The sequence below is a fragment of the Chiloscyllium punctatum genome, chromosome 15, assembly GCF_047496795.1.
Source record: "Chiloscyllium punctatum isolate Juve2018m chromosome 15, sChiPun1.3, whole genome shotgun sequence".
Taxonomy (NCBI): domain Eukaryota; kingdom Metazoa; phylum Chordata; class Chondrichthyes; order Orectolobiformes; family Hemiscylliidae; genus Chiloscyllium; species Chiloscyllium punctatum.
In genome coordinates this window covers 10,424,220-10,439,647 of record NC_092753.1, presented here as the reverse complement: position 1 = coordinate 10,439,647, position 15,428 = coordinate 10,424,220, and the positions used below count along the sequence as shown (strand labels likewise).

Here is a 15,428-nt window from a genome sequence, read left to right as displayed (position 1 = left end):
CCAATCCGCCACGATCTCCCCAAATGCCATGGGCGACAGGGTCACAAATATCCCATTACTGCCGCAGCTTTCACCAATCCCAAAGAAGACAAGGGAGCATGTGACCCTCTGACAGTGCGGCACTGCCTCAGCACTGACCCTCCCACAGTGCGGCACTCCCTCAGCACTGACCCTCCCACAGTGCGGCACTCCCTCAGCACTGACCCTCCGACAGTGAGGCACTCCCTCAGCACTGACCCTCCGACAGTGCCCACTCCATCAGCACTGACCCTCCGACAGTGCGGCACTCCCTCAGCACTGACCCTCCCACAGTGCGGCACTCCCTCAGCACTGACCCTCCCACAGTGCGGCACTCCCTCAGCACTGACCCTCCCACAGTGCGGCACTCCCTCAGCACTGACCCTCCCACAGTGCGGCACTCCCTCAGCACTGACCCTCCGACAGTGCGGCTCTCCCTCAGCACTGACCCTCCGACAGTGCGGCACTCCCTCAGCACTGACCGTCCGACAGTGCGGCTCTCCCTCAGCACTGACCCTCCGACAGTGCCCACTCCCTCAGCACTGACCCTCCGACAGTGCCCACTCCCTCAGCACTGACCCTCCGACAGTGCGGCACTCCCTCAGCACTGACCCTCCGACAGTGCGGCACTCCCTCAGCACTGACCCTCCGACAGTGCAGCTCTCCCTCAGCACTGACCCTCCCACAGTGCGGCACTCCCTCAGCACTGACCCTCCGACAGTGCCCACTCCCTCAGCACTGACCCTCCGACAGTGCGGCTCTCCCTCAGCACTGACCCTCCGACAGTGCGGCACTCCCTCAGCACTGACCGTCCGACAGTGCGGCTCTCCCTCAGCACTGACCCTCCGACAGTGCCCACTCCCTCAGCACTGACCCTCCGACAGTGCCCACTCCCTCAGCACTGACCCTCCGACAGTGCGGCACTCCCTCAGCACTGACCCTCCGACAGTGCGGCACTCCCTCAGCACTGACCCTCCGACAGTGCAGCTCTCCCTCAGCACTGACCATCCCACAGTGCGGCACTCCCTCAGCACTGACCCTCCGACAGTGCCCACTCCCTCAGCACTGACCCTCCGACAGTGCGGCACTCCCTCAGCACTGACCCTCCGACAGTGCCCACTCCCTCAGCACTGACCCTCCGACAGTGATGGATGGATACATGGGGATGGTATACACTGTGATGGGTATACGGGGACGGTACACACTGTGATGGGTACATGGGGATGGTACACACTGTGATGGGTACACGGGGAAGGTACACACTGTGACGGGTACACGTGGACGGTACACACTGTGATGGGTACACGGGGACGGGACACACTGTGATGGGTACACTGGGACGGTACACACTGTGATGGATGGGTACACGGGGACGGGACACACTGTGATGGGTACACGGGGACGGTACACACTGTGATGGATGGGTACACGGGGACGGTACACACTGTGATGGGTACATGGGGACGGGACACACTGTGATGGGTACACGGGGACGGGACACACTGTGATGGGTACACGGGGACGGTACACACTGTGATGGGTACACGGGGACGGTACACACTGTGATGGGTACACGGGGACGGGACACACTGTGATGGGTACACGGGGACGGGACACACTGTGATGGGTACACGGGGACGGTACACACTGTGATGGGTACACGGGGACGGGACACACTGTGATGGGTACACGGGGACGGTACACACTGTGATGGGTACACGGGGACGGTACACACTGTGATGGGTACACGGGGACGGGACACACTGTGATGGGTACACGGGGACGGGACACACTGTGATGGGTACACGGGGACGGTACACACTGTGATGGGTACACGGGGACGGTACACACTGTGATGGGTACACGGGGACGGTACACACTGTGATGGGTACACGGGGACGGTACACACTGTGATGGATGGGTACACGGGGACGGTACACACTGTGATGGGTACACGGGGAAGGTACACACTGTGATGGGTACACGGGGACGGGACACACTGTGACGGGTACACGGGGACGGTACACACTGTGATGGGTACACTGGGACGGTACACACTGTGATGGGTACACGGGGAAGGTACACACTGTGATGGGTACACGGGGACGGGACACACTGTGACGGGTACACGGGGACGGTACACACTGTGATGGGTACACGGGGACGGTACACACTGTGATGGGTACACGGGGACGGTACACACTGTGATGGATGGGTACACGGGGACGGGACACACTGTGATGGATGGGTACACGGGGACGGGACACACTGTGACGGGTACACGGGGACGGTACACACTGTGACGGGTACACGGGGACGGTACACACTGTGATGGGTACACGGGGACGGGACACACTGTGATGGGTACACGGGGACGGGACACACTGTGACGGGTACACGGGGACGGGACACACTGTGACGGGTACACGGGGACGGTACACACTGTGATGGGTACACGGGGACGGTACACACTGTGATGGGTACACGGGGACGGTACACACTGTGATGGGTACACGGGGACGGGACACACTGTGATGGGTACACGGGGACGGGACACACTGTGATGGGTACACGGGGAAGGTACACACTGTGATGGGTACACGGGGACGGGACACACTGTGATGGGTACACGGGGACGGGGCACACTGTGATGGGTACACGGGGACGGGACACACTGTGATGGGTTCACGGGGACGGTACACACTGTGATGGGTACACGGGGACGGGACACACTGTGATGGATGGGTACACGGGGACGGGACACACTGTGATGGGTACACGGGGACGGTACACACTGTGATGGGTACACGGGGACGGGACACACTGTGATGGGTACACGGGGACGGGACACACTGTGATGGGTACACGGGGACGGTACACACTGTGATGGATTGGTACACGGGGACGGTACACACTGTGATGGGTACACGGGGACGGTACACACTGTGATGGGTACACGGGGACGGGACACACTGTGATGGATTGGTACACGGGGACGGTACACACTGTGATGGGTACACAGGGACGGGACACACTGTGATGGGTACACGGGGAAGGTACACACTGTGATGGGTACACGGGGACGGTACACACTGTGATGGGTACACGGGGACGGTACACACTGTGATGGGTACACGGGGACGGTACACACTGTGATGGGTACACGGGGACGGGACACACTGTGATGGGTACACGGGGACGGGACACACTGTGATGGATGGGTACACGGGGACGGGACACACTGTGATGGGTACACGGGGACGGTACACACTGTGATGGGTACACGGGGACGGGACACACTGTGATGGGTACACGAGGACGGTACACACTGTGATGGGTACACGGGGACGGGACACACTGTGATGGGTACACGGGGACGGTACACACTGTGATGGGTACACGGGGACGGGACACACTGTGATGGGTACACGGGGACGGGACACACTGTGATGGGTACACGGGGACGGGACACACTGTGACGGGTACACGGGGACGGGACACACTGTGATGGATGGGTACACGGGGATGGGACACACTGTGACGGGTACACGGGGACGGTACACACTGTGATGGATGGGTACACGGGGACGGTACACACTGTGATGGGTACACGGGGACGGTACACACTGTGATGGGTACACGAGGACGGTACACACTGTGATGGGTACACGGGGACGGGACACACTGTGATGGGTACACGGGGACGGGACACACTGTGATGGGTACACGGGGACGGGACACACTGTGATGGGTACACGGGGAAGGTACACACTGTGATGGGTACACGGGGACGGGACACACTGTGATGGATTGGTACACGGGGACGGGACACACTGTGATGGGTACACGGGGACGGTACACACTGTGATGGGTACACGGGGACGGGACACACTGTGATGGGTACACGGGGACGGTACACACTGTGATGGGTACACGGGGACGGGACACACTGTGATGGGTACACGGGGACGGGACACACTGTGATGGGTACACGGGGACGGGACACACTGTGATGGGTACACGGGGACGGTACACACTGTGATGGGTACACGGGGAAGGTACACACTGTGATGGGTACACGGGGACGGGACACACTGTGATGGATTGGTACACGGGGACGGGACACACTGTGATGGGTACACGGGGACGGTACACACTGTGATGGGTACACGGGGACGGGACACACTGTGATGGGTACACGGGGACGGGACACACTGTGATGGGTACACGGGGACGGGACACACTGTGATGGGTACACGGGGAAGGTACACACTGTGATGGGTACACGGGGACGGTACACACTGTGATGGGTACACGGGGACGGGACACACTGTGATGGGTACACGGGGACGGTACACACTGTGATGGGTACACGGGGACGGTACACACTGTGATGGGTACACGGGGACGGTACACACTGTGATGGGTACACGGGGACGGGACACACTGTGATGGGTACACGGGGACGGTACACACTGTGATGGGTACACGGGGACGGGACACACTGTGATGGGTACACGGGGACGGGACACACTGTGATGGGTACACGGGGACGGGACACACTGTGATGGGTACACGGGGACGGGACACACTGTGATGGGTACACGGGGACGGGACACACTGTGATGGGTACACGGGGAAGGTACACACTGTGATGGGTACACGGGGACGGGACACACTGTGATGGGTACACGGGGACGGGACACACTGTGATGGGTACACGGGGACGGGACACACTGTGATGGGTACACGGGGACGGTACACACTGTGATGGGTACACGGGGACGGTACACACTGTGATGGGTACACGGGGACGGTACACACTGTGATGGGTACACGGGGACGGGACACACTGTGATGGGTACACGTGGACGGGACACACTGTGATGGGTACACGGGGACGGGACACACTGTGATGGATTGGTACACGGGGACGGGACACACTGTGATGGGTACACGGGGACGGTACACACTGTGATGGGTACACGGGGACGGGACACACTGTGATGGGTACACGGGGACGGGACACACTGTGATGGGTACACGGGGACGGTACACACTGTGATGGGTACACTGGGACGGTACACACTGTGATGGGTACACGGGGACGGTACACACTGTGATGGGTACACGGGGACGGGACACACTGTGACGGGTACACGGGGACGGTACACACTGTGACGGGTACACAGGGACGGGACACACTGTGACGGGTACACGGGGACGGGACACACTGTGACGGGTACACGGGGACGGTACACACTGTGACGGGTACACTGGGACGGTACACACTGTGACGGGTACACAGGGACGGGACACACTGTGACGGGTACACGGGGACGGGACACACTGTGATGGGTACACTGGAACAATACTGATAATTTATACGAATGAGCTCGCTCAGAATATAAAAACAGCAAAATTTTCTACAATACGGAAAATGTAGAAGGGTGACTGTCCTCCATATTGTTCCCTTTGAGGATGAGAAGGGACAGTTCCTTATGGGGTATGTGGAATTGGCCGAGGTATTCGACAGGTATTTCGTATCATTCTTCTCAGTGTTGGCTAGGATTAACAGACCAGTAATTGTCTAAGGGACAGAGGTAGGTGAGGACCTGGGAACAGTCATTACCATGCCAGAGGGCATGTTAGGAAAGCTATAGGAGCTGGAGGGGGACAAGTCTCCTGACCCAGATGGAATGCATCATATAACATGGCCAATCCACCGTAACCTACACATCCCTGGGCACTATGGGACAATTTAGCGTGGCCAATCCACCCTAACCTACACATCCCTGGGCACTATGGGACAATTTAGCACGGCCAATCCACCCTAACCTGCACATCCCTGGGCACGATGGGACAATTTAGCATAGCCAATCCACCCTAACCTGCACATCCCTGGGCACTATGGGACAATTTAGCATGGCCAATCCACCCTAACCTGCACATCCCTGGGCACGATGGGACAATTTAGCATGGCCAATCCGCCCTAACCTGCACATCCCTGGGCACGATGGGACAATTTAGCATGGCCAATCCACCCTAACCTGCACATCCCTGGGCACTATGGGACAATTTAGCATGGCCAATCCACCCTAACCTGCACATCCCTGGACACGATGGGACAATTTAGCATAGCCAATCCACTGTAACCTACACATCCCTGGACACTATGGGACAATTGAGCAAGGCCAATCCACCCTAACCTGCACATCCCTGGGCACTATGGGACAATTTAGCATGCCAATCCACCCTAACCTGCACATCCCTGGACACTATGGGACAATTGAGCAAGGCCAATCCACCCTAACCTGCACATCCCTGGACACTATGGGACAATTTAGCATGGCCAATCCACCCTAACCTACACATCCCTGGGCACTATGGGACAATTTAGCATGGCCAATCCACCCTAACCTGCACATCCCTGGGCACTATGGGACAATTTAGCATGACCAATCCACACAGACACGGGGAGAATGTGCAAACTCCACACAGTTGCCCCGAGGCTGGGATCGAACCCAGGTCCCTGGTGCCCTGAGGCAGCAGTGCTAACCACTGAGCCGCCATGAGGACTGTGTGCAGCTTTGGTCTCCTAGTCTGAGGAAGGAGATTCCTGCTGTTGACGGAGTCCAGGGAAGGTTCACCAGACTGATTCCCGGGATGGGAGGTCAGGCAGCATCCCAGGAGCAGGAGAGTCGACGTTTCGGGTGTGGGCATGTGCCTGAAGCATGGACTCTCCTGCTCCTGGGACGCTGTGCTTTTCCAGCACCACCCTCTCGACTCTGATCTGCAGCCCTCACGTCCTCCCAATCCCCGGGGTGACAGGGGCTAGCGTCTGAGGTGCCTCCGGATCCGACTGGACTCGTCCTGGAATTTCAAAGATTGGTGCAAAGGGGGGAGGGTCTCACAGAAACGTCGACGATCCTGGTGGGGCCGGACAGGCTGGATGCGGGAAGGGCGTTCCCGATGTTGGGGAAGTCCAGAACTAGGGGGTCACGGCCTCAGAATACGGGGGTGAGCCATTCGGAAATGAGATAAAAAGAGGAATTTCTCCACCCAGGGACTTGTGGACCTGTGGAATGCTCGGTTGGGACCAGTTTGTTCGATAGATTGAAGAGGGAGCTGGAGGTGGTCCTTTAGTTTAAGGGGATCAAGGGGTATGGAGACAGAGGGGATTGGGATCCTGAGATTGATCAGCCATGATCATATGGAATGGTGGCACAGGCTCGAAGGGCCGAATGGCCGACTCCTGCACTGTTTCCTCTGACTTGCCATCGTCAGAATTTTATTTTCCCTGCCTATGTTTGACATTTGTCTGTCTTAATTGTGACTAGGTTTCCTGTTTACATTATTCTCAGGCAGAAAGAATACAAAAACAGAACAATTTCATAGTTTCCCACTCGATCTTCCATCGGCCAGACTTTTACCCACTCAAGACCACAAACATAGGATTGTGAAGAAGGCATTTGGTTGGACAGGGAGAACTAGCCATTTGGATACAGAACTGGCTCAAAGGTAGAAGACAGAGGGTGGTGGTGGAGGGTTGTTTTTCAGACTGGAGGCCTGTGACCAGTGGAGTGCCACAAGGATCGGTGCTGGGCCCTCCACTTTTGGTCATTTACATAAATGATTTGGATGTGAGCGTAAGAGGTACAGTTAGTAAGTTTGCAGATGACACCAAAATTGGAGGGTGTAGTGGACAGCGATGTTGCATTGTTGTAAATTTGTACTCCTTTTCATGACCATTAACAGGGAACTAAAATTTTACTTTCGCAGCTCACGACGAAACCTGCTGTGAACTGCTTTTATTTGGAATACCAGACAATCATCAAATCGATTCGCGAGGTAGTTTAGTTGAGTATTGACAACTGCTCACTTCAACGTGGAGCTGATTACGCATGTACCCTTTGGGACGTCAGGTTGAGTTTGTACAGGACATTGATGAAACCTCGTCTGGAATACTGAGTCCCGTTCTGATCTCCCTATTATCAGAACGATATTATTAAACTGGAGCGGGTCCTGAAGAGATTTCCCGGGAAGTTACCGGGTATGGAAGGTTTGTGTTAGAGAGGAAGGCTGGGTAATCTGGGACTTTCTTCACTGGAGCGAGTGTGTATAAAATAATGATGTGGATGGATAGGATTAGTGGGCGGGGTCTTTTCTCCAGGACAGGGGATTTTGTCACTCGAAGGGGAACATTTTTAATGTGAGAGGAGAGAGATCTAAAAAGGAGAGGAGGGGCCGATGTTTTACACAGAAGGTGGTTTGAGTGTGGAATGACCTTCCTGAGGAAGTGGTGGATGTGGGGACAGTTACAGCATTTAACAGCCATTTGGATAAGGCCATGAATAGGAAATGTTTGGAGGGATATGGGCAGGCAGCTGGGACTGGGTTAGTTTGGGATTGTGGTCAGCACGGACTGATTGGGCCGAATGCTGGATGACTCTCAATCCCCCTTCTGGATTAGTGGTGCTGGAAGAGCACAGCAGTTCAGGCAGCATCCAACGAGCAGCGAAATCGACGTTTCGGGCAAAAGCCCTTCATTGGGAATAAAGGCAGTGAGCCTGAAGCGTGGAGAGATAAGCTAGAGGAGGGTGGGGGTGGGGAGAGAGTAGCATAGAGTACAATGGGTGAGTGGGGGAGGGGATGAAGGTGATAGGTCAAGGAGGAGAGGGTGGAGTGGATAGGTGGAAAAGGAGATAGGCAGGTCGGACAAGTCAAGGAGACAGTTACTGAGCTGGAAGTTTAGAACTAGGATGAGGTGGGGAAGGGGAAATGAGGAAACTGTTGAAGTCCACATTGATGCCCTGGGGTTGAAGTGTTCCGAGGCGGAAGATGAGGCGTTCATCTGTCAATTCCTTGTGCTACCTGCCTCGTAACACTCTCGTTTCCTGACTCGTGCACTACAACCCTCTCGGATCCCTCTGCAGTTGTTTCCTGTTTACATTATACTCAGGCAGGAAGAATACAAAAACAGAACAATTTCATCGTTTCCCACTCGATCTTCCATCGGCCAGACTTTTACCCACTCAAGACCACAAACATAGGATTGTGAAGAAGGCATTTGGTTGGACAGGGAGAACTAGCCATTTGGATACAGAACTGGCTCAAAGGTAGAAGACAGAGGGTGGTGGTGGAGGGTTGTTTTTCAGACTGGAGGCCTGTGACCAGTGGAGTGCCACAAGGATCGGTGCTGAGTCCTCTACTTTTTGTCATTTACATAAATGATTTGGATGCGAGCATAAGAGGTACAGTTAGTAAGTTTGCAGATGACACCAAAATTGGAGGGTGTAGTGGACAGCGAAGAGGGTTACCTCAGATTACAACAGGATCTGGACCAGATGGGCCAATGGGCTGAGAAGTGGCAGATGGAGTTTAATTCAGATAAATGTGAGGTGCTGCATTTTGGGAAAGCAAATCTTAGCAGGACTTATACACTTAATGGTAAGGTCCTAGGGAGTGTTGCTGAACAAAGAGACCTTGGAGTGCAGGTTCATAGCTCCTTGAAAGTGGAGTCACAGGTAGATAGGATAGTGAAGAAGGTGTTTGGTATGCTTTCCTTTATTGGTCAGAGTATTGAGTACAGGAGTTGGGAGGTCATGTTGAGGCTGTACAGGACATTGTTTAGGCCACTGTTGGAATATTGCGTGCAATTCTGGTCTCCTTCCTATTGGAAAGATGTTGTGAAACTTGAAAGGGTTCAGAAAAGATTTACAAGGATGTTGCCAGTGTTGGAGGGTTTGAACTATAGGGAGAGGCTGAACACGCTGGGGCTGTTTTCCCTGGAGCGTCGGAGGCTGAGGGGTGACCTTATAGAGGTTTACAAAATCATGAGGGGCATGGATAGGATAAATAGACAAGGTCTTTTCCCTGGGGTTGGGAAGTCCAGAACTAGAGGGGCATAGGTTTAGGGTGAGAGGGGAAAGATATAAAAGAGACCTAAAGGGCAACCATTTCACACAGAGGGTGGTGCGTGTGTGGAATGAGCTGCCAGAGGATGTGGTGGAGGCTGGTACAATTACAGCATTTAAGAGGCATTTGGATGGGTATATGAATAGGAAGGGTTTGGAGGGATATGGGCCGGGTGCTGGCAGGTGGGACTAGATTGGGTTGGGATATCTGGTCGGCATGGACAGGTTGGACTGAAGGGTCTGTTTCCATGCTGTACATCTCTACGACTCGATGTGAGAACGAGATATCCCAACTTTGTCAGCTTCCTCCATGTTCATGATCTAACATAGAACATCCCAGCAGAGTACAGGCCCTTCAGCCCTCGATGTTGTGCTGATCTGTGGGACCGATCTGAAGCCCACCTAAACCTACACTACTCCATTCTCCTCCATACATCGATCGATGCCCTTAACGTTAGTGAGTCTACTCCCGTCTATGAGAGTACTATCGAGGAGAAGGTGGGGACTGCAGGTACTGGAGATCAGACCCGAGAGTGTGGCGCTGGAAAAGCACAGCAGGTCAGGCAGCATCCGAGGAGCAGGAGAATCAACGTTCCGGGGTTAGGTCCTTCATCAGGAATCGGATATACTCGAGACCATGGCGTTACTCTCACCTGGAACATGCTGCGGCCCCAGCACTAACCACACACACTCACACACTCACACTCACACTCACACACACTCACACTCACTCACACACACGCTGGTGTTCACACTGTCCTCTACCGGCTAGTCTGATTTCCTTTGTTGCCAATGTTTTATTCCCTGTACCGAGAGTTCCTTGTCTTCTGGAAATCCATGGAAAGGAGATCAGCTGCACAGCTCGGCTCGACCCAGGGCAAGGGGCTCACGGATCGTCAGGATATCGGTGGGAGGTGACCAAACCATCCTGATGGCCAGTTACAATGTCGATTCTAGAAAAGGTATCAGGCACACCTGTGTGTGTGTGTGTGTGTGTGTCTGTATGTGTGTGTGTGTGTGTGTGTGTGTGTGTATCTGTGTGTGAGAGACAGTGTGTGTGTGAATGTGTGTGTCTGTGTAAGAGTGTGGGTGTGTGCATGCATGTCTGTGTATGTTTGAGACAGTGTGTGGGGGGTATGTATGTGGGTGTGAGTGTGTGTGAGAGTGTGTGTGTGTGTGTCAGTGTGTGTGAGTGAGTGCATGAGTGTGTGCGTGTGTGTGTATGGGTAAGTGTGTGTCTGTGGGTGAGTGTGTGTGTGTGTGTGTGTGCGCGCGTATGTATCTGTGTGTGAGCGAATGAGTGTATGTGTGAGTGAGTGTGTGGGTGTGTGTGAGTGAGCGTGTGTGTGTGTGTGAGAGAGAGTGTGCGTATGTATCTGTGTGTGTGTATGTGAGCAAGTGAGTGTGTGTGTGTGAGCGTGTGAGTGTGTGTGTGTGAGTAAGCGTGTGTGTGTGTGTGTGAGTGCGTGTGAGTATGAGTGTGCGTGTGTGTGTGTGTGTGCGTGTGAGTGTGTGTGTGTGAGTGCGTGTGAGTATGAGTGTGTGTGTGTGTGTGTGTGTGTGCGTGCGTGAGTGAGCATATGAGTGTGTGTGTGTGTTTGTGTGTGTTTGTGTGTGAGATTCTGAGACAGAGACAAACATGCTGATTAGACAAACCACCGTTTATTCACAGAGAGTGGGCCCTGGGCTCAGAACACTCCCCCCAGGTCCACACCCTCGCCAACCCTCCATCACTGATTCCCCTCCCCAAATCCCCTCCCACACCTCACACCAAGTAGAGCCCAGGAATGCCCTGGAGATACAGAGGGAGATCTCTCCCATCCCTGCCATACCCTGACCATGCCAACCCAATCTCCCGAAGTGCGGGCTGAGGGTGAGATTTGAGAGATATACAGATGAGGTTCTCCCAACCACACCCCGAACCACCTTCCCTCCCCCCACAGCCCATGATCGGTGACCCTGAGACATTATGGCTCAGTTCACAAAGTCCCACAGCTTCGTGAGGTGCACGGGTCACTCTGTCTGACCCAGAGCCCCAGTGCATGCTGGGGAAGACAGGACCTCCTCGTCACACCACTCCCAGGGACAGGGACAGCACGGGGTTAGATACAGAGTAAAGCTCCCTCTACACTGTCCCCCCATCAAACACTCCCAGGGACAGGGACAGCACGGGGTTAGATACAGAGTAAAGCTCCCTCTACACTGTCCCCCCATCAAACACTCCCAGGGACAGGGACAGCACGGGGTTAGATACAGAGTAAAGCTCCCTCTACACTGTCCTCCATCAAACACTCCCAGGACAGGGACAGCACGGGGTTAGATACAGAGTAAAGCTCTCTCTACACTGTCCCCCATCAAACACTCCCAGGGACAGGGACAGCACGGGGTTAGATACAGAGTAAAGCTCTCTCTACACTGTCCTCCATCAAACACTCCCAGGACAGGGACAGCACGGGGTTAGATACAGAGTAAAGCTCCCTCTACACTGTCCCCCCCCATCAAACACTCCCAGGACAGGGACAGCACGGGGTTAGATACAGAGTAAAGCTCTCTCTACACTGTCCTCCATCAAACACTCCCAGGACAGGGACAGCACGGGGTTAGATACAGAGTAAAGCTCTCTCTACACTGTCCCCCATCAAACACTCCCAGGACAGGGACAGCACGGGGTTAGATACAGAGTAAAGCTCCCTCTACACTGTCCCCCCCCATCAAACACTCCCAGGACAGGGACAGCACGGGGTTAGATACAGAGTAAAGCTCACTCTACACTGTCCTCCATCAAACACTCCCAGGACAGGGACAGCACGGGGTTAGATACAGAGTAAAGCTCTCTCTACACTGTCCTCCATCAAACACTCCCAGGACAGGGACAGCACGGGGTTAGATACAGAGTAAAGCTCTCTCTACACTGCCCCCCATCAAACACTCCCAGGGACAGGGACAGCGACAGCACGGGGTTAGATACAGAGTAAAGCTCTCTCTACACTGTCCTCCATCAAACACTCCCAGGACAGGGACAGCACGGGGTTAGATACAGAGTAAAGCTCTCTCTACACTGTCCCCCATCAAACACTCCCAGGGACAGGGACAGCACGGGGTTAGATACAGAGTAAAGCTCTCTCTACACTGTCCCCCATCAAACACTCCCAGGACAGGGACAGCACGGGGTTAGATACAGAGTAAAGCTTCCTCTACACTGTCCCCCATCAAACACTCCCAGGACAGGGACAGCACGGGGTTAGATACAGAGTAAAGCTTCCTCTACACTGTCCCCCATCAAACACTCCCAGGGACAGGGACAGCACGGGGTTAGATACAGAGTAAAGCTCTCTCTACACTGTCCCCCATCAAACACTCTCAGGGACAGGGACAGCACGGGGTTAGATACAGAGTAAAGCTTCCTCTACACTGTCCCCCATCAAACACTCCCAGGATAGGGACAGCACGGGGTTAGATACAGAGTAAAGCTTCCTATACACTGTCCCCCATCAAACACTCCCAGAACGGGGACAGCACGGGGTTAGATACAGAGTAAAGCTCTCTCTACACTGTCCCCCCATCAAACACTCCCAGGGACAGGGACAGCACGGGGTTAGATACAGAGTAAAGCTTCCTATACACTGTCCCCCATCAAACACTCCCAGCACAGGGACAGCACGGGGTTAGATACAGAGTAAAGCTCTCTCTACACTGTCCCCCCATCAAACACTCCCAGGACAGGGACAGCACGGGGTTAGATACAGAGTAAAGCTTCCTATACACTGTCCCCCATCAAACACTCCCAGCACAGGGACAGCACGGGGTTAGATACAGAGCAAAGCTCCCTCTACACTGTCCCCCATCAAAAACTCCCAGGACAGGGACAGCACGGGGTTAGATACAGAGTAAAGCTCCCTCTACACTGTCCCCCCATCAAACACTCCCAGGGACAGGGACAGCACGGGGTTAGATACAGAGTAAAGCTTACTCTACACTGACCTCCCCATCAAACACTCCCAGGACAGGGACAGCACGGGGTTAGATACAGAGTAAAGCTCTCTCTACACTGTCCCCATCAAACACTCCCAGGGACAGGGACAGCACGGGGTTAGATGCAGAGTAAAGCTCCCTCTACACTGTCCCCCATCAAACACTCCCAGGGACAGGGACAGCACGGGGTTGGATACAGAGTAAAGCTCCCTCTACACTGTCCCCCCCATCAAACACTCCCAGGACAGGGACAGCACGGGGTTAGATACAGAGTAAAGCTCCCTCTACACTGTCCCCCATCAAACACTCCCAGGGCAGGGACAGCATGGGGTTAGATACAGAGTAAAGCTCCCTCTACACTGTCCCCCATCAAACACTCCCAGGGACAGGGACAGCACGGGGTTAGATACAGAGTAAAGCTCCCTCTACACTGTCCCCCATCAAACACTCCCAGGGACAGGGACAGCACGGGGTTAGATACAGAGTAAAGCTCCCTCTATACTCCCAGGGGATGGATGGATGGAGGGAGGGAGGGAGTTGGGAAGGGGGTGGTCAGGCACAGCACAGGATTGCTGACAGTGGGATGTGTTGATAAGGAGATGGAGGGGCTCTCTCTGAAGCTGGGAATACAGTCAGTGGAGCTGCTAACAGGTGCCCAGGGCTGCAGGATGGCAGGGGATGGTGGGCACCGTTCTCCCAGGGACTTGCCCACTGATGTACTCCTCCACACCGCTGTAATAAGGTGGTGGGCGGTCCGAGAGAGGCTCGGGTTCCAGCGGTGTGCTCAGTGGGGGCACCACACACAGCGTCTCAGCGTTTGGCAGCACCATCTCCCGGCTCTCCTGGGTGGAGGATACAAGCAACTCTCTCTCAGTTCACCATCAACCTCAAATCACCAGGTTCAACAACAGGACATTTCCTACCACACACCCTCACACACACCCTCACACACACACACCCTCACACACCCTCACACACACCCACACACACACACACCCTCACACACACCCTCACACACACACACACACACAGGGATACACACACACACACCCTCACACACACACTCACACACACCCACAGGGATACACACACACACACACAGGGATACACACACACACACACACACACAGGGATACACACACACACACACTCACACACACCCACACACACACACACAGGGATACACACACACACACATGCAGGGATACACACACACACACTCACACGCACACACACAGAGATACACACACACAGACACAGGGATACACACACACATACACACACACACACACACAGCGATGTACACACACACTAACACACACACAGGGATATATACACACACACACACTCACAAACACAGACAGACACACACACACTCACACACAGGGATACACACACACACAGACACAGACGCGCACACACACACACACAGGGATACACACACACACCCTCACACACACAGGGATACACACACACACACACAGGGATACACACACACACACAGACACACACACACACAGG

The 15,428-nt window shown here is 54.7% G+C and overlaps 2 protein-coding genes across 2 annotated transcripts in view; one reads left to right on the top strand and one right to left on the bottom strand.

The window, feature by feature from the left end:
* The window catches only part of cog3 (component of oligomeric golgi complex 3), a 522,289-nt gene that overhangs the window by 289,147 nt on the left and 217,714 nt on the right, over positions 1-15,428 (top strand). The gene's annotated exons all lie outside the window — the stretch shown is intronic.
* Positions 11,648-15,428, bottom strand: part of LOC140486041 (transmembrane protein 145-like) — a 39,368-nt gene continuing 35,587 nt past the window's right edge. Inside the window, exon 6 of the mRNA XM_072584624.1 lies at positions 11,648-14,749. Coding sequence (XP_072440725.1) covers positions 14,552-14,749 — 198 coding nt within the window. The 3' untranslated portion in view covers positions 11,648-14,551. The remainder of the gene's footprint in view (positions 14,750-15,428) is intronic.